General features: G+C 47.8%; 1 protein-coding gene across 9 annotated transcripts in view; it reads right to left on the bottom strand.

The window, feature by feature from the left end:
• The window catches only part of HFM1 (helicase for meiosis 1), a 4349684-nt gene that overhangs the window by 1222025 nt on the left and 3106690 nt on the right, over nucleotides 1-20969 (bottom strand). For all 9 annotated transcript variants that reach the window (XM_078646278.1, XM_078646275.1, XM_078646244.1 and 6 more), the window contains 2 exons: nucleotides 20785-20916; nucleotides 8799-8884 (listed from right to left, as the gene is read on the bottom strand). In XM_078646278.1, coding sequence (XP_078502404.1) covers nucleotides 8799-8884; nucleotides 20785-20916 — 218 coding nt within the window. The remainder of the gene's footprint in view (nucleotides 1-8798; nucleotides 8885-20784; nucleotides 20917-20969) is intronic.

A 20969-nucleotide genomic window follows, 5' to 3' on the forward strand; every position in this document is an offset into this window, starting at 1 on the left:
GTTATTTCCAAATTATATATATGTATTGCTGCACTCCATGTTTTATCTAAATGTACTGTAAGAAACAAAGACCAGCCAAAATAAATAATGTGCTTCACATCACAGGGGTAGAACCAAGGTTAAAGACTCTATACACCCCTCTTAGAAGTGGTAAAACAATAAACAAAATAAATAACAAATAATGTAGGCTCAAATCCTTAGTGAGCGTTTTTTTATTCTTTTCTCATGTAATATCATAGAGTCATTATTCTCAGCATAACCAGCTGTGTCATTCTTGTCTTAATACAGACTTGTTCTAAGAAATATCCAAAGTTTCCATCTCGTAAATAAACATACTTACTGCTACAATGTCCCTTTTCTTAACCTAAGAAACTACAGCAGAATGTTGTAATCACCAAATGAAAGCAGAACAAAACTATAGACTGCTGGCCTCAATAAAAAAAACGAAAACTGCCAATATTCCTGCGCTGAGTAATTGGAGCCCTAAACATTGGCCACCTTTTACAGGAATCAAGGTAAACAGCGACTCCGTCTGTTTAAAACAAAAGCATTCTGCAGGAGAAACAAGTGGTGCGTACCACTCAAAACTCCCCACGATTTTTTTACTAAATAGGGGGAAACTAACAGGAGAAAAGAGTTGGTGGAAGGCACCCTTATCACCTCATGAGGCAGACAGGAACACTCCAGCAAAAGAGACAGCTTACATGGAACAAAATTCTGCAATGCGATATGGGCAGAAACACGTAATTTTTTTTTTTTAATTGTCCTTATATTACTTTAAGATAAGTAAACATCCACCTGATCACCGCTGACCTAATTGCGTATATCTTAGGGGTCTATTCTCAGCTGATGTTTACGACAAGTTACCAACCAGCGCTATACATCATGCGCTGACGAAGAGGTGTAAACATTGGACTTCATTAGCTTTCCATTCGGGGTCCAATGAATTCCAAAATAACCTATAATCTGTCTTTTTTCAATACCGGGTAATCTTTTGGTCAAGATATCGAAGAATCTCACAGAGTTCCACCACTCTCTCCAGGCGGGAGGTGTAGCCTGGCACCACCTTTTACATATGTCTCTTCTTGCCAGAAGAGTTAAGTAGGCTATTAATTCATTATGAAACTTCGAGAGGCCCTCCGGTTCACGTCCAGGCTGTATAATTCCCAACATAATTCAAGAAGGTCTTACATTCACTTCCCCGCCCAGAATGTCAGATATCGTCGTACCCACTTTTTTCCTGAAATTTTCCAGGACCGGGCGGCTGGCCAACATGTGGATATCGTCTGCTTCTTGATCTCCGCACATTTTACATTTGGTCTCCCCGCCGCTTCTTATCTTAGTCACCTTCAAAGGCGACCAATAAACTCTCTGTAAGGTGAAGAAATGATTTCTCCTTAATGCATCAGACTTAATCACGGAATAAAGCATGTCTAAAGATACTTGCCATAATTATTTCAGCTATTCATCTGGCAAGCAACTTTCCCAGTCCAGATAAGGGGGTCTCATGCTTTCTTCCTCTGCTGCAGCCAAATATCCACACCTGTAAGCCACCTCCTTCTTTCTTGATCTTGGATCTTGAAGGTCCTTCTCCATCGAATTTTCAGTTGAGACTAACCACTGCTGGTTTCTGCACTGTGCCGATATTTGATCAAATTTAAAGCTCGACAGCGAGTCATTCAACAAGTTTCTCTACGTATCCCAGGAGCAGCATCTGTCCCCTTCCACTATCTCCCCCCAGCGTGTTATTCTGCAAATTTTGCAAAGGCTTTGCGAGACAATCCAGAAAACATTCTGGAGTTTTCGGAGAGTCCAACACTGGGGCCATTCGCACAATTATAAAACACCCAGAAGAGAGCCACATTCATGCCATATTTTTGTTGCAGCCTTCAATACCTTCAGTCAGACTTTATTGCAGAATTTAGGAGCCCCGAATTTGAAAATTAAACTCACTTCTACAATATTGGCCATCATTGCTTTAGACATACGTCCCACAAGTGTGCTATCGGGTGATAGTAGTAGCATCCTACTATTTTTCAATTGATATGCCCAGCAATACAGTTGAAAGTCTGGGAGCCCCAGACCACCATGTACAAGCTTCCTTCTTAGCTTCTTCCAGGAAAGTCTAATCCTCTTTCCTGCCCAAATAAAAGATGGAATTCTTCCCAGTATTTATATATGAAACTTCTTATCAAACTCTAGTGGAATGTTATCAAACAAAGAAGAGAATTTGGGGAAGATAGACATCTTGAACCAGGCAATCCGTCCGTACAGGATAAAAGGGAGATTATGCCATTTCTTTAAGATCTTATTTACATCTTTAAAAACGTTCTCTAAATTCGATTTAGGGAGTTCTTCTAAGTCTTGCAATATTGCTACGCCCAGATATCTTAATTCCTTTGATAGCCTAATGCCCTGAAGATCTTGATTCCATGCCATAACTTCTGTTTTGGTGGTGTTGATCTTGTTTCAGACAACTTCCCAAAGGAGTGTACCTCTGCCATCAAGTTCGGAAGAGCCTGGTTGATATCTGAGGTAAACAAGATCAGGTCATCGACGTAGAGAGCTGTCTTCCTGGAGAAGCAGCCCATGGTAGAAGGGGTTATTTCCTTATTATGCCTTAAGCTTTGTGCTAGGGGTTCAATATATAAGTAAAAAAGGATGGGTGCGAGGGGCAACCTTGCCTGGTCCCCCTTCCTATCTGCATGGGAGCTGTTAGGCTACCATTGACTAATATTTGCGCTTGAGGTGTCCTGTATATTTTACCAAGAATCTTCCTAAATGCCTCACCAAAACCAACTGCTTTTAGAGTCCCTATCACGTATTTCCAATTCACCCGATCAAAGGCCTTGGCTCATTCGAGGGTTACTATTGATAAGGGAGCTCCCTGAGTTGAGGCAAGGTCTATTACGCCTATCAGGGTATGTGTGAGATCCTTTATTTGTCTGCCTGGTAGAAAACCCTTCTGGCCTTCATTAGTTAAAGACCCAGCTATTTTAAAACGGGCTGTCAGTATACCTGTAAAGATTTTATAGTCGCAGTTCGGCTGTGATATTGGTCAATATGACTGAGAATGTGTAGGATCCTTTCCTGGATTTCAGAATAGGGAGATAGCCTCATCCAAGACTCCAGTAGTAGTGAATTGCCCCTCAACACATCGTAGAATAGCTCTAACTAGATAGGGATTACAACTTCAGCCAACAATGTATAGTGTTAATTTGGAACCGCATCCGGTCCAGCTGGTTTTCCCTTTTTAAGTATTTTTCACTGCAGTCAGAATTTTGTTCCCTGTTATTTCCTGGATCAAGTATTGTTGATCTTCTATGCTCAGTTTTGGTAGTTGTTTTTTCTGAGAGCCAGTGGTCTAGCACTTCCTCATCTACCTCAAGATCTTCAAGATTTAAGTCCTGAAAGAATGTAGTGAATGCCTGCTCTATCCCTTCCACATCCTCCACTACCCTATCCTCTTCTTCAATCTAGCTTTTCCTGATGTATTTAGTTGACCTGTTCATCTTGGTCTTAATATCCAGTGGTTTTCCACATTTCTCCCCCTGCTAATACTCTCACAACTTACCCACTTCCCATTTCTGCAGCAATCTCTCTGTGATTTTCGGTCTAAACTTAAGTTGTAAGTCCTCCACGTTTTCAACTAATTTTTATTTTGCCTTACCCTGAAGATGCCCTGACTTCAGGTTAGCTTCTGCTGCTGCTAAATTATCTTCTAGCAGAGAAACCTGCGTCCCATACCACATATGTAGGGGCTGAGGCTAAATTCCATATAAAAAAACAGCTGCTTCCCCTTCTATCCTTCTCATAACATCTGTCTACAGAAGAAACCTTCTGTCTAGGGTTCACCTTCTTAGTTCCAGGTTGAAAGGCAGTTTCATTTTTAAATATATTGCTGCATGAGCAGATACATGAATAGGCTGATATTCAATCTCCTTAACTTTTTTCACTCCTGATTCCTCCATAAAGAAATAGTCTATCCTGGAATAATGACCGTTGTTCTTGCTATAAAAGGAATAGTTTCTAGAGTTGCCTTTTACCCTGCACCGCACATCACAAAGATTCAGGTTATCTATCATAGATAGGAGATAAGCCTTTACTTTGGGTGAACTAATTTGATTACGGGGTTAGGACATTAAAATTACTGCCCATAATAAGTGGGGTTTCAAAATCAAACTGGAACACTGGTTGTTCAAAGATGTAATATCATCCTCGTTAGGGCCATAGTTGCTAGCTAGGCTATACAGAAACTAACCAGCTTTGACCTCTGCTACTATCCAACGCCCTCCTTCATTTACCTGAGATCTCCATAACTCTACCCCTAAATTTACCTTCATTATTATAGCCACCCCTTTAGTGCAGTGTTGCTCATCTTTATCTACCACCTTATCTACCCATCTTTGCCTTGTAAACAGCGCAATACTTTCTGATCGTAATAAGTGAGTCTCTTGTAACAGGAGGACCTTGGATGGACTTTCTTTCAGGTATTGGAGAACTAGATGCTGCCTTCTTTTAACTCTTAAACCATTCACATTCCAGCTCATAATATCTACAAATTCACCCCCCTGTGGTCTCCCTTTCCGCCCCATTATCCTCTGTCAAACACATCCCAAAAAACTCTTGACTCCCCCTAGCCTAAATGTGGAAAATGTTTTCCCCAATGCTCTGCACCATGAGTGCACCCCCCCTTAACCCCTAGGGAACCCTCCAATTACTATCTTTAGGCCTATTGAGCCAATTCAAGCTACTACCCATGGAAATCCAGTATCTACAAACCGATCTTAACTAGCACGCTCTCCGCCTTTAGCCAGAGTGCCTTACCTAATTATTTCTTGCCATATTAAGGGCTATAAAGCTATCCACCTCTTCTGGAGATAAGGAATTGTGCATTTTATTAGCCCACATAACTTTCAAAATTGCTGGGAACCTTAACTGCACTTGTGCCCCCATTTCCCTAAGAGGCTCTATTCGCTTACCCAGCTCCCACGGTTTGTCTTCTGCCGCAATGGAGATGTCTGACCTTGTTTTGAAGGTGAGATCCTAGACCTGCAATGATTTCTCTTTAAGGGCTACTCCCAGATTTTCTTCCTTGACTGTATAAGACTGAAAATTCACAAAAAAAAATTCTAGGCTTCTTCCGCCCAGAAATCAGCTTAAAGGGATCTCAGGCACTCTCTGAATCTTGATTTCCAGGTTCACTGCAGAAGACACATGGGGGAAAGCTTTGGTCAGAGGATCTATTATAAATGATTTAACATCCACCTTCTGCCCCTTCCTTAACATCTAGGATCCTGCTATTATTCCTCCTGGAATTATTTTCCATCCTCTCAAGCCTTTCTGTTAAATCCTTCTCCCTTTGTTTTAATCTTGTTACCGCACGGGTATTGTCACTCACGTTTAGTCCTAACTCCTGAACTTTACTTTCCAGAGCTCCTGTACGCTGGGTTAATACCAGCATCTCTTCCTCCAGGCTACTGCACGTGTCCTATATCCTTCTCAGGTTAGTTTCAGATGTTGAAAATGACTCTTTAATCTCTAATGAGAGTTGACTTACATCCCCTGGACCATGACCAGGCCTGCTGTGTCGGGGTCTGCCTCTCCAGCCAGGTGGATCAGTGGAACATTGTGTTTACAAACGTCATGCGCCTCTGCCATACTTCCTATGCCTCCACTCCCTTCGTTACACCTAATGAAGGGGCTGAACCCTCCAGTAGTGAGAATCTATTTACCGCAGGTACATCTGGGTGGATAATGATACCCTGCGCTTCACTAGGCTAATTCTTTAATAGTGCCTCCACCGCTCTGGGGGCCTCCATATTAGTTGTAGTGTTGAAATAAGTTCTGAGTGAGGGTGTTACTTTGGGTCCCCTTAAAACAGACTTGATCCTTTTCTCCTTTAGGGCGGTATTCTTCTTTTGTAATTACTTGTTGATGGAGCCCTTGGCTTTCCCCAAGGTACCTGATGATTTTATACTCTCCCCTCTGATGGAATCAGTCTGACTTTTTAACTCTTTCGAAAGGCTTGTATCTTCTTCCTAAGGCTTGCTCATTTACTGCCAGAGCTACTGGACCCGAGTACCTCTTCTCTCCTGTCAGGCCCCACTCCCAGCTTATAATCTCCTTACCCTCGAGTCAAGGAATCGTGGGTTTCATAAGATAAGAGCTATGAGCATACTTCTGCCATCTTCCCCACTCTTTATTCTCTTGAGTCGACATGCTGGGTCAATACTTGGCAGGCTCCATTCTCTGTTGTTGGGTCTTGGCCAGCACGTACCGTGTTCCCCACAGCTTCCTGACTTTGTACTGACTCTGCCAATCCTCCCCCCTCTGAAACTGCTTCTGAGGCAGGGAAGGGCACGTTGAACCATTCAGAGGTGGGGGATACCGGAGTTTACGAGCAGATCGCGTCAACCTTCGCTGACTTTCACTCCCTTTCCATGGCCCTCACTGCAGGAAATCTCTAGGCACCAGGTGAGCAAATTGTTCGGTGCTGTGATCTCATCGCGCTCCTGGAGCCCATGGGAGAAGCTCTCAACTGGCTAACTAGCTGGCTGCCATGTTCCCCCTAACATCGAAGCAGCCTCTCGGTCACGATTATCAGGATCGAGCTGAAATACTTTTTAAGCACTTCCGGATCACCACCATTGGTTGCCAATCAAATCCCTAATATAGTATGCTTCACTACCAAGGCTCATGGGATATGTAGTTTATAACATTTTGTCTTCTGTGTTTCTCCTCCTATCAGATAATCCACCAACCTGTGAGTGTTAAAAACAAGTTCATTATCCTGTCTGTACCCTCCTGATATGTGCTAGTATGGTGTTGAGGCTGGTTCCTGATAAGATTGGCAATGTTTTGAACTTTGCATTCTGTCTGATGTGTAACAAATGCTCAGCACCCATACATAGCAACAAAGGCTCTATGTTAGACCTCTTCATTGCCAAACCAGGTACCATAACATTTGACAACACTATCTTGGTGGAATCCTTCAATCACTTTCTCATACCATTTTCACTTTTCTGCTCCAAAGTTCACAAGATAGGCTAATCAAAAAATCTAAGATTTGGATCAGAAACTTCAAAGATTTGAAAAGACACTCCTGTAGTACAAGATCTCAACAAATCTGCTAAACTTGAGCACTGCCTCAGATATGACTGCTCTTGTGGATGCCTACAAATCTATCATGACTGAAGTAACAGATGAGATGGTGCTATTAAAGCAAAAAGAATAAATCAATCTAAAGGAAAAAGGTTGGAGCAGTCACCCCACGCTCCCAAACTTTGAGACCAAGTTGAAAATCCTACAGAAGACACACATTTGATGCGAAAGTGCCCTTCAATAAAAATGAAAATAACACAGTGAAAAACATATCCAAGAATGGCTTTAATATTAAAAAACAACATACCAATCCCTCTTATACTCCCTTGATTCCATCCTCATAAGAGAATTGTGAGAAAGTACAAAAACTAGATTTTGATTGCCTCCTGGTATCTTCCAAATATCATTTGACGAATTACACACTTATGGTCAAGCTTCTTTTTTGTCCACACTTCACATGGGACTCTTTTTGGTCCTCTCATATCCACTGTGGTTCCTCTGACTGCAGACCTTCAACAGCTAGAATGGTACCAGGGTCAATGAAATTAGATCATCTATTTTTTTTGTAGCAACTCTGATGGACTCACCTCCCAGTACAAATTCAAGATGAAGGTGATTTCATTGGAAACAAGGGTGACACACCAAAGTTTCCAGCAATATCGGCAAAATAATATTCAGCTATGGTGGGTCGTTTGGGGGGGTGCGACCAATGACTACAGATGAGATGCGTTTGTAGGCTTGAAGTCTACAGATCTCACACATTTTTTGCTTTAAATTGTTCAAGCTTAGGTCATGAGGAGTGCATTGATCAGAATCTGACCTGACCTAAATTCTATGCTTGACTTTTTTCTATTTAGGAAAAGGATGAAACATGGTGGTATGGCCCATTCCTGATTTTGGCCAGTGCCCCTGTTAAAAATCATTTTTACTTGTTGAAATTAAATTGTTTTGTAAATTCTATATTTATGTTCTTCTTCATTCAACTTGTTACTGGAAATTGTGTGGACCACAGTAAACCAGGACAAATCTAAATCACTTAGGAGGTAATTGGGAGTATGACTGGTCACCCACCAAGTCAGTGGAGGCAATTACCATGTAGGCGGAAATCTGTTTTGATGAACATTTTGTTGCCAATGTGCACAAAGGACTTTCTGCAGTGCCATGGAGGGTTCAAGGTAGGCATGGCAAGCTCAATATTTAATTTTATTTTTCTGAGAGAAAAAGGGATTGTTTTATGATAAACAAAATGAAAAAGGTAATGGCACAGCGTTTTCTTCCTGCACATTGTTTCATTATTTGTTTTGCCTTCCCAGGTCTGCCAACCTGCACATGTAGAAATGGGGCAAGGAAAGTATGAATTGAAAGAACCACTTGGAATGGGGTGTCCGTCCCAATGCATAAAAGGTAGTGATTCTGTGGCAACCAGGTTATTTCCTTTGACTGACTTCCAGCAGAACTGAGAACAATGCCACTGGCAGTAGAACAATGCTTCCACACTCTAAATAGGGCAGGCGAATTGATAGTTTGGCAGGCAGGATAACTCTAGAACTGTTTACATGTTCCCGCTCTAAACTGTTCTAAACTCTAACTGACCACATTCATTTCCTTTATATTTCAACAAATATGGCTCAAGAATATATTATTATTTGTAGCAAAGTAAATAACAATGAACATAAAACTACATTAGTACATACCAATTCAAGTTCCCTTGCATTTGTTTCTTCAATTTTTTTAAATGATGTTAGGTTTGCATTTACCATTGCATTGGATAGTGTTACACCTGTAAATACATGGTATAGTTTTAACACAGACTTTTACAGTTTATAATATTTTTTTATATATATATATATATATATATATATATATATATATATATATATATATATATATATATATATATATATATATATATATATATATATATATATATATATATATATATATATATATATACTTCAAATCAATTGCATTTGGCAAGCAAGGGAGATTATTTATTTCTTGGGTCTTGCCTACCAACCTTTTGTTTGACTTACAGCCCACCCTGCTTACCAATTGGTTGGCTTTACTGTCACTGGGCCTGATTCACAGAACTAACTTAAGAGAAAATCCTAAACTTACTACCATTTTGGTATTCACAGAAGGAACTTACTCATTTCGGTATTCACAGAAGTTAGGAGTCCTAACTTTAGTACTCCTAAATGCCTTCTGTGAATACCGAAGGCTTAAAGTTACGGGGGCATATTATCAAGCACGGCGATAATGGACTTATCGCCGATTTAGCGGTGTTTTCTGCGGCTAAAGCGGCGGTAATTTTAACGCACGTCCTTGATATTATGCCCCAGGATTTTTCTCAGTTTAGGAGTAGAAAAGTTAGGAATCCTAACTTTAGGGCATAGATGCATCAAGCATCTATTCTGCGAAAAATAACGAATCGCTATTTAGAAATCGCAGAATAAGATGCATCATCCAAATCACAAAATATCTGCGAATCGCACACGCCCCCAATCGCCAAATGCGACTATGCAAAAATTCCTACAAAATCGCAGAGTCGGCCGATTCCAACCCCCTAATTGCGAATCCATAATTACTGATTTCGCAAATACCGAAATCGCAACGGGAAGTCGCATTTGTAGCCCAGTGATGACATCACTACCAGGAAGTAGCCTGCTCCATGCTTCATTCAGACCACAGAGCTGGACACAGGAGGAGGCAGAGCACTGACCTCCAGGAGCCACACCCTGCAGTGCCCATACAGGAGTTGAAATCAAACCACAATGTCCCAGGAAGCTGCAGGACCAAGTGCAAAACCCCGCAAGCGCAAACTCAAGTTCAGTGAAAAAGAACTTGAGTACCTGATTGAAGGAGTGAGCAGGGACCACGATCAACTGTTCGGGAAGCTGTCCCAGAAAGTGCCCGAGACATCCAAGAGGCGCATCTGGGTGAGCATCAAGGCAAAGGTGAATGCGGTGGGAGTCACCCACCGGTCCATCGATGATTTAAAAAAGAGGTGGTACGACCTCCGAGGCCGTGCCAAGGAGCGAATAGCTGATAGACTGGGGGAGACAAGGAGTACAGGAGGGGGACCCTCCACAGTCCCTGAAAATAACCCCATGGAGGACCTAGAGGAGCACACCATACACCCTGAAGCCTTCGTGGGCGTTACCCAACTGAACACCTCCCGCACCACACACCAAACACAAGGTAAGAGGCATGCTACTGCGACCCTGTACCCTAACAATGCCCATGCCCCAGTGCAATCCATATTTGTGACCACAGTATTTCAGTCCCTGCTCCTCCCAAACGCCCAAATGCATTGTGAAATCTGTAGTGTGTAAATGTGCCTTGATAGCCACACACAGCCAGAATAGTCAACATACACAGACCCCTATAGCCAGCCAGAGAATGCAGACATTAACCAATAGCGAGCCTGCGTGCATGTTGCAACATCCCAGGTGCCTGGATCATACCAGTAATCATGAACTCTTCCACATCACAGGTGCTGCGGATACTGACACGGCCGACAGTGACATCCTCCACATCGTGGAGACACCTGAAGAGACGGAGGGGAGAGGCAGCCTGCACCTGCACTGACACCCAGGGCCACCGCTGCAGCTACATGCGGAGCACAACATCACGTCTCGGCACATATGGAAGTGGAGCTGACCCCACCCGCACCGAGGAGGCAGACATGAATCACAGCAAGTGTGCGGGCCCAGGCAGCTCTCCGTGCCCACCACAGCAGCCATGGAGCAACACGCACACAACATGGGCCTGGGCATTGAGGCTCAGATGCTGCGTGTGCACCGCAAACAGGTGCAGCACATGGCAGCAATGCAGCTGCAGCTATACAAAACAGCACACAACATCAGTCTCCTCACAGAGAGTGCGAAGGAACTGACCACGGCGGTGAAGGAGAGCAACCATCTGATGGTAGCGCAGCAGCATGTCACCCGCATACGCCACAGGCAGCTATTCACACGGCTGTCAGCCTACACCCGTTCCAATCACCTGATCGGGAACGCCACATCCCAGCTCTCGCGAAAGATCATTGGCCATGCAAATCCAGATGGTCCAATGCTGTGCTGACGTAGCAAGAGCCGAGGAGCAGGTCACCAACGCTGTGGAGCACCGACAGGCGGCAGACCATAGCAAAGCAAGGGGGGGTAATGCCAGCGAAGAGGCATCTAGCCTCAGCAGCCTGTCTGTGCCCGGCCCAACACTGCATCCCGACAGAATCAGCCTAACGTGGAGGGTGAGAGGCGACAGGGTGCGCGCAGCAGGAGGCGATAGTTTCATGACATTTCAGGCTGTGCCGTGGTGAGGCAACCATGCACACCAGCTCAGGTTACATGACCTTGGATGTTTAAAAGCCGTACCCTTATTTGTTGCTGATGGAAGCACATTGAGACTTTGTGAAATAAACAAAAGCTTTATTTTGACAACAAATCGTCCTCATGTCAATCATTGACGTGGCTTGCATGAGTGCAGTGTTGTGTGAGGGGTATGGATGCACTAGAAATAGTTATGTGTGATGTGCGCGCGGCGCCTGTGACCTTCAGCAGGATTCTCCCCGTGTGCATGATGCACATGTGCAGGTGGCAGGTCGTCCCGCTCCGACTCGCTATCAGACACCTCAACAGGTATCCTCTGCTTGGCGCCAATGTTGTGCAGCATGGCGCACACGGCCACGATGCGGCAGCAGATCTCGGGCCGGTATTTGAGGGCCCCGCCAGTCTTGTGGAGGATGCGGAATCTACTCTTTAACATGCCAAATGTTCGCTCAATCACATTTCTGGTGTGTATATGCGCACCATTGTACCTCTGTTCCAGTGGTGTTGCTGGGTTGAGGTATGGGATGAGGAGTTATTCACCGAGGGCGTAGGCGCTGTCACCTGAAGGGAGGAGCAGAGGGTCACTGCCTGTTATGCGTGACAACATGGTCTTAACATACTGTATGTGAGCATGTGTACTTACCTAGGAGATGCCCCCCGCCAAATTTACCCCTGACCAAGCGGGTGTGAATGCCCCTGTGCCGGAAGATAAATGAATCATGCATGCTCCCTGAGTATTGTGCCACAATGTCTGTAATGATGGTCTTTGCATTGCAGACCACCTGAATGTTGAGGGAGTGATATGACTTGCGGTTCCGGTACATGTATTCGGTCTCTGCAGGTGGACAGATGTGTATGTGGGTGCAGTCGATGCACCCAATTACATGGGGGAAATGGGCAGTTTGATAGAAGTCCTGTTTAGTTTGCATTAAGTCCTGTTGGGTTGTTGGGAAGGTGATGTTGTGATGAATCCGGCTCAGCATGGCGTCCAGGAAACTCTGTAGGCAGCGTGAAAGTGTACTCTGGGATACACCCCCTGCAACTGCGACTATCCCCTGGAAGCTGCCGGAGGCCAGGAGGTGCAGGCAGCACAGGACCTGGACGTGGGTGGGTACGGCATTGGTCCTCCTTGTTGGGTGCTGCATCAGGGGCTCAAGGTCTGTGATGAGCTGCAGGATCATTGCCCCATTGAGCCTGTATTTGGAATAGATCTCATCTTCAGTCTATCCCAGCAGTGTAATCCGCAGCCTATAGATGCATTCATGGATCCTGCGTCTGTTCTGGGCTGCAGCCTGGAGCCTCAGCCACCTTGCCACGATGTATAGACCTGCCATTGTGACTTTCCTCATGCTCCTAATGAGTCTCCTTAAGTGGGTTTGATTTAGCCAATACCTGTTTGTTATTTCCAAAGATTTTATTTTTTCCACTTTGACTTCATGGTTACCACCTGGTTTAGCTTCTCCTTAAATTGAGACTCTTATTTAGCGAATTATGGTGTTTTCGCTATTTGCGACTGCTGATGCATGTGGATAGCAATTTGTTTGCTAATTCGCAATTTGAATGCGAATTCGCTATTTAATTCGCAGAATATGTGGAGATTCGCTTTTAAGGAATCGCAGTGGGATTTCTTCGGGTTTTGCGATTTTTAGATTTGTGAATTCGCAAATTGTTGCTTTTCCACTTGATGCATTGCCGAAGTGGATTTTGCGATCGTAATCGCTGTTTCGCAGTGATTGCGAGTGCAAATTGCCTTGGACTCCTAAATGCCTTCTGTGAATACCGAAATTCTTAAAATTAGGATTTTTCTCAGTTTAAGAGTCCTAAAGTTAGGAGTCCTAACTTTACTACTCCTAAACTGAGAAAAATCCTAACTTTAAGACTTTCGGTATTCACAGAAGGCATTTAGGAGTCCTAAAGTTAGGACTTTTGACTTCTGTGAATACCGAAATTAGTAAATGCCTTCTGTGAATACCAAAATGCGTAAGTGCCTTCTGTGAATACCAAAATGGTAATAAGTTTAGGATTTTGTCTTAAGTTAGTTCTGGGAATCGGGCTCACTCTCATTTGCTTGTTTCTGATTTAAAAGCTTGCCTCCATCGTCTTTCATTTGTACCTCCCAGGGACATTGCATCTTTACTATTCATTTGACTGGCTTACTTGTATCCTATATCCTTCCACTGCTCACTTTTAGGGAAATATTTCTTCTTTTTCGTTAAGCACTCCATGAGAGTGCTTGCATTTTCCAGTTTTCTCCCTTGAGTGCTTCTTCGCCTCCTACCAAATATCCACCCCAACACTCCATGTTGCTCTCTCTCTCTCTTTTGCACTTCTCTTCCACCAAACTACCCCACCACCCGCACTCCAGGTTGCTCTCTCCTTAGTGTGTTGCTTTTCCCCTCCTTCCCCCACCTGGTTATATTTTATTTTATACACCCGAGCCCACTCCCAGTTATTTCGCCTTGCCTACTCTTCCCTGCACCCACAGTCTTTTGTATTGTAATTTATTTTGCAGGCGTGGCTGTAAATAAAAGAAATGGTGCCTGTATCATTTTTAGGCCCGCTTCTGTTATGACCCATACATGCGAATATATCATACTGTGTGCACATGCTCAGGAGTATTTACCATTTCATTGGGTAGCTCTATTTCAAAGAGACCTTAATGAACAAGTTACTTACCTTCGGTAACGATATATCTGTAAGAAACAGTAGTTAGTATTAGATTCCTTACCTTAGAATATCCCCAGGCGTCAGTCTGGATCTGGAAACTTTTGCGTAGCAGTACCCCTGCGCGTCGGTAGGCGTCGTCTGCAGGCGTCCCCTGCGGCTCTGCGTCGTCGGCGTCGTGCGCCGTGATGACGTCGCTGGAGTATATAGACGCCGCCTCCGCGCGCTGACGTCAGTTCTTTGCACACAGCTTTTCCGCGCCAGAACACGCAGAGCCATGTGAGAACTAACACTGGTGCCATGTGAAACTAGGGCCCTGAAAGGGATGTCCTTAACCCTAGGTATCAGTTCGCAGAACGGGGAGGATGGGTGGGGCGGTAAGGAATCTAATACTAACTACTGTTTCTTACAGATATATCGTTACCGAAGGTAAGTAACTTGTTCATCTGAAAGAAACAGGTTAGTATTAGATTCCTTACCTTAGAATAGATACCCCAGCAATACCAACCCCGGTGGTGGGTCTGCGAACCAATACAATCCTACACCAGAAAATCCTGGAGGACCGAACGGCCAAAGAAGCCGTCCCTCCGGACTTGACTGTCCAGGCAGTAATGCCTCGCAAAGGTGTGCAGCGAGGCCCACGTAGCCGCCTGGCAAATGTCCTGCAAAGGGACTCCCCGGCCCAGGGCAGTAGTAGCCGCCGTGGCACGAGTGGAATGGGCTCTCAGCCCAACAGGAGGCTCCTTCCGAGCCAAAGAGTAGCACGCTTTGATGCACAGAACGACCCACCGAGAGATGGTCCGTTTATGTACCGCCCGTCCCTTCTTTGCACCCACGTAGCCAACAAACAGTTGGTCATCCACCCGGAACTGGCGTGTGCGATCCATATAAAATGAAAGCGCACGTTTTGGGTCCAGACGATGGAGCCGCTCTTCATCCTTTGAAGGATGCGGAGGCGGGAAGAAGGAGGGTAAGGTGATGCACTGCCCGATGTGAAAAGGAGAGACTACTTTGGGCAGGAAAGAAGGTCTAGTTCTCAGAACCACCTTGTCTGGATGAATTGACATGAAAGGAGGTTTGACAGAAAGAGCCTGGAGCTCACTCACTCTCCTGGCAGAGGTGATGGCAACCAGGAAGGCCGTCTTTAAAGTCAGGAGACGGAGAGGACAGGAATGAAGTGGCTCAAAGGGAGCGCACATCAAGAAGGTTAGAACCAGGTTCAAGTCCCACTGAGGCATCACGAACGGAACAGGTGGATACATGTGCGTGATGCCCTTCAAGAATCTCGTTACAATAGGGGACTTGAACAAAGAAGGTTGATCAGGCAGCCTTAGAAAGGCCGAAAGGGCAGAAAGGTAGCCCTTGTTAGTGCCCAGAGCAGAGCCCTGCTGGGCAAGAGAGAGAAGAAAGAGGAGAACCTCGGAAAGAGGGGCAGAGAGAGGGTCCACAGCCTTTGCTGTGCACCATGCCACAAATCTGTTCCACCAGCAGGCGTATACCGACTTTGTGGAGGGACGCCTGGCTGCCAGAATCACATCACAAACCTCAGGAGGCAAGTCAAATGGCCTCAACTGTCGCCGCTCAATCTCCACGCATGGAGGTGGAGACTGGACAGGTTCGGGTGGAGGACCGTCCCCTGCTGCTGCGACAGAAGGTCCTCCCGAAGGGGCAGGCGGATCGAGGGACCGACTGACATGCTGAGTAGCTCGGGATACCAGTACCTTCGAGCCCAGTCCGGAGCCACAAGGATAACTTGAGCCCGGTCGCGCCTGATCTTCTTCAGCACTTTGGGCAGAAGTGGTATAGGCGGAAAGGCGTACAACAGACCGCAGCTCCACTCGCGCCGAAAGGCGTCGCCGAGCGAGTGCCGTCTTGGAAACTCCAACGCGCAAAACTGATGACATTGCGCGTTCTCTTCTGTGGCGAATAGATCTAACCAAGGCTCTCCCCATTGCAGAAAGAGGCCTTTCGCCACGTCCGAGTTCAGACGCCATTCGTGATCCACCGAGCACCGACGGCTGAGTTCGTCCGCCCTGGCGTTCAGAGAACCTGCCAGGTGTTGAACCGTCAGAGTCACGCCCTGACGTTCCAGCCATTTCCAGAGGCGCAGAGCCTCCTGGCAAAGGGTCCACGACCCCACTCCGCCCTGCTTGTTGCAGTACCACATGGTGGTGGTGTTGTCCGTGAACACCTGCACCACACTCCCGTTGACAAAGGGGAGGAATGCCTTCAGTCCTAGGCGAATCGCCCGCAGCTCCAACATGTTGATATGGAGCCGGGACTCCGCCGGAGACCAGATGCCTCTGATCTCCGCCTCTCCCAAGTGGCCTCCCCAGCCCTGGAGGGACGCGTCCGTCACAACTACGTGCTCCGGTTGGGGAAGGGAGAGGGATCTGCCCCTGACCCAATCGCGGTCCGTAAGCCACCACTGCAACTGTCTCGCAGTGCCCTCCGAGATCAGGACGTGGTCGGATAGGTTGCCTTGATGCTGGGCCCACTGAAACTTCAGGTCCCACTGCAGAGCCCGCATCCGCCACCTGGCGTGATGCACCAGAAGGATGCAGGAGGCCATCAGTCCCAGAAGTCGCAGCGTCAACCTGACCGAGACCCGGGATAACGGCTGAAAGATGGGAATCAAAGCCTGAATATCCCGGACCCGCCGTTCCGGAGGATAAACCCGAAACTGCGCCGAGTCGAGAACCGCTCCGATGAAAAGGAGCTTTTGAGAGGGGCACAGGTGTGATTTCGGCACGTTGATGGAAAACCCCAGCTCGTGCAGGAGGTCTGCCGTCATCTGGAGGTGGTGGACGACTGTCTGGGGCGAGCCCGCCTTCAACAACCAGTCGTCGAGGTAGGGGAAGACTGAAACCCCTAACCGGCGCAGATGAGCTGCGACCACCGCCATCACCTTCGTGAACACCCGTGGGGCGCTGGTAAGGCCGAATGGGAGCACGATACACTGAAAGTGCTCGTGGCCTACCGTGAACCGCAGGTAACGCCGGTGGGCCGGCAGGACGGGGATGTGAAAATACGCATCCTGCAAGTCCAACGCTACCATCCAGTCTAGTGGGTCTAGAGCAGCCAAGACCTGAGCCAAAGTCAACATCTTGAACTTCTCCTTCCGGAGGAAGCCGTTGACGTTCCGTAGATCCAAGATAGGACGCAGGCCCCCCTTGTCCTTCTTGGGTACCAGAAAGTAGTGGGAATAGCAACCACACCCTACTTCTGGCCCAGGAACGCGCTCGATGGCCCCCTTGGCCAAGAGGGCCGTAACTTCCTCCTGCAGAAGTGTCAAGTGGTCCCCCGACACACGGTGGTTCTGCGGTGGCATGGCTGGAGGAGTGGTCTCGAAGGGGAGGGAGTAGCCCCTTCGGACGAGCTGCAGCACCCACCTGTCCGATGTGATAGTGCGCCAGCCGGAGTGGTGATGGCGAACCCTGCCACCCACTGGCGTCACATGGGCCTGAAAGCTCGGACTAGGAGGATTTGGAGGCTGCTGCGGGGGGAGGTGTGGCCTGACCTCGCCGCTGTCCCCGACCGCCACCACGGCGGAATCCACGGCCGCCACCGCGTTGAGAAGTGTTCTGCGGTGCGTGGCTGGCGGCACGTGTGGGACCGCCCCTTCCGTGGCCACGAAAGGAGCGAAACGAACCCGGTTGCTGGCGCTGGGTCGAGAGACCCAAGGACTTGGCCGTGACCCTGGAGTCCTTGAAGCGCTCAAGCGCGTTGTCCGCTTTGTCGCCAAACAGGCGACTGCCATCGAACGGCATGTCCATCAAGGCATTCTGGACATCCGGCGAAAAATTGGCGGATCTCAGCCAGGCGTGGCGACGAATCGCCACCGTCGTGGACATCGCTCTGCCCAGCGAGTTGGTCGTATCAAGACCACACCTGATGGAATACCTCGCCGCGTCTCGGCCTTCAACCATAGCCTGGCCGAGCTTGTCCCGTACCTCCTGCGGGCATTGCGGCAGACACTCCGCGACCGTATCCCACAGAGAGTGGGTGTAGCGGCCCAAGAGGCATGCGGTATTGCAAGACCGCAGTCCCGCACTCAGGGACGAGAAGACCTTCTTGCCATACTGGTCGTACCTCTTAGATTCCCGGTCGGGCGGGGCCGACGGGAATGCGGATTGGGATGTTGAGGCCTGGATCACCAGACTCTCAGGGGTGGGATGGGTGGACAGGAACTTAGGGTCGTCCGGACACGGACGGTGGCGCCTGGCAACGTTCCTATCAACAGGCGAACCTGAAGCAGGCCTGGACCACGTGCCCAACAGAACGTCCGTCAAGGCTTCATTAAACGGCAGCAGAGGCTCCTGTGGGCATGACTGCGGTTTGAAGACCTCGGTGAGGATGTTAGGCTTCACTTTTGCGACGGGGAGCTCAAGGCTCAAGGCCTTGGCAGCCCTCATCAGCACCACAGAGTAGGCAGCCCCAGCCTCCGACGCCACAGTGGGAGGCGAGACAAAACCAGGGTTAGGAGATTCGTCCAGACCACTGGCATCACCCAAGTCACCTGTCCAGTCCACGTCGTACTGACACTCGCGTGACAGAGGGTCTTCAGACCCCTCCCAACCCTCTCCATAATCTTCATCATCACCATACTCGGATTCAACGATGTAGACCGGCTCCTCGGGGCCAATGGGCCCCATCGGCGCCGGACTCGGCGTCGGACGACGCCGGTCCGACTCCGCGTCCGGAATTGGAGAGAGAATGGGGGTGGCGCCGCCCGGAGCCGGCGCCGGAGCCCCGACGCCAGCCGGAACTGGCGTCGGAGTCACGGCGCCGCGCGGAGGCGGCACCACGGGTTGCCCCACTGGAATGGGCGCCGGAGAGGCCGGGTGACCAGCCGGCGACGACCCTGAAGGGCCCAGCGGCGCCGGGGCCGGAGCACCCGACGGCGCCGGGGCAGGAGCACCCGAACCGCTCGGGCCCCCGGACGGGACCACCGGGCCCGCAGGCGCAGTAGGCCCCGTCGGAGGAGACAGCGCCCTCATGGCCATGAGGAACTCCTCTATCTCCTCGCGCGACGCGCCTTGCCCAGGGACCAACGGGTATGGAGCAGGCAGCGTCGGCGACCCACGCGGAGCCGCGGCCACCCGAACCCCCGGCCGCATCGCGCGAGCGTCGGGGGGAGTCGGGGGTGCGATGACGATGCCCCGACTTCTTGTGTCGCTTACCTGAGGAACCCGAGGAATGGTGACGACTTCCGGAGCGCTCGTGGCGGCTCCGCGACCGTTCTCTCGACCGCTCCCTCGACCTCCGGCCGGACCGGGACCGCTCTCGACGCGGGGCCGACATCCGGAGCTCGAGCAGCTTGCGGGACCGCTCACGCCTAGCCTTACTCGTCAAGGCCCGGCAGTCGACGCAGGACTCAACGTCGTGGTCCGCGCCCAGGCACCGGAGGCAGAGTCGATGGTGGTCGGTGACCGACATCAGGCGGTCGCACCCGTCACAACTTTTAAAACCGGGCATCCTACCGGCACCGAATTAGAGTTATCAAAAAACTTGGTCAAAGACCGGAGTACTGCTCTTCGGATCTGCGCTAACTGGCGCGGAAAAAAGAAGAACTGACGTCAGCGCGCGGAGGCGGCGTCTATATACTCCAGCGACATCATCACGGCGCACGACGCCGACGACGCGGAGCCGCAGGGGACGCCTGCAGACGACGCCTACCGACGCGCACAGGGTACTGCTACGCAAAAGTTTCCGGATCCAGACTGACGCCTGGGGATATTCTAAGGTAAGGAATCTAATACTAACCTGTTTCTTTCAGATATTTGAATCTCTGCTTCTTCTAGCGGATACCCTTTCTCTCCCCTTACCCGCATGCTTCCTGTGTTACCATTTTCCTAGTGTGTTGTCTTCCTATATCTTATTTCCTTATTTGCCAGGTGGTACCAATGTATTCCATTTTTTCCTATCTGGCAGTGGTGCTATTGTCTCTTCGTCCTTGGCTGTGTATTAAGTATTTCAACCTTGTAATATCCACTGTGTGTGCTTTTGTGTGATTGCCAGAAATAACGGTAATTTCTGGCAATGTAGGTAGTGTTTCTCAATCACTGTGAATATTGTCTTAATGTTACGTTTTATAACATCACAAAGTTCAACAGATCGTACCTTTGCTATTACATCCTGCATACGGATAATTTGAAGACCGTATCCTAATACCAATTGTGTTTGAGAAGCTTACTGTGCTTAAGTCTTAGCATGGTGAGACCCTAAGTGCTTTGATCCAGACCCTCTTAATATAAATATTTTTCTCTGTTGTGCATTGTACAGAATGTTGAAATGAGTGCCCCCTGGTCTTTATGAGCTTTCAATTTCTTTGTGCTCCTCATTCGATCTCTCCTCGCCTCTGTTTTTGTGTGCAACTCTCTTACCAATATTTTCTGGTCACAAGTCTTTGACAGACCCCTGAAAATACGTACAGAAAGTAGGATGTATGTGCTGTAGATTTTTCAAACTACTAAAATACAGCAGGTTTTCGATGTTTGATTTGTATGTGAAAACGGTGAAAAATATTTATACATGTGATTGTCAACTGTGAAAATGCAATGTAGCTGTACATGAATTTCAGCATCTATTATAACACTAGGGGTAATGCTTATTCAAATGGTACATTAAATGTGACATAACAGATCGACACATTATCATTAGTATTCATTTATTCAGTACATACCAATCTTTTCCAGTTGTTTTGACACATGAAGAGTGTTTTCCCACAATTTAGCTCTGAAACACTTTGCTAGAATCAAAGAATTCAAAAAGGCAGAGAACTTCTTTTCTTCGGATGCCATAAATTCAGAAAGACCTACAGTGCAGGTAACATATTCACTTAATTATGTGCCAAAAAAAGCGAATAAT

This window comes from Lissotriton helveticus, chromosome 1_1 (assembly GCF_964261635.1).
Source record: "Lissotriton helveticus chromosome 1_1, aLisHel1.1, whole genome shotgun sequence".
Lineage (NCBI taxonomy): Eukaryota > Metazoa > Chordata > Amphibia > Caudata > Salamandridae > Lissotriton > Lissotriton helveticus.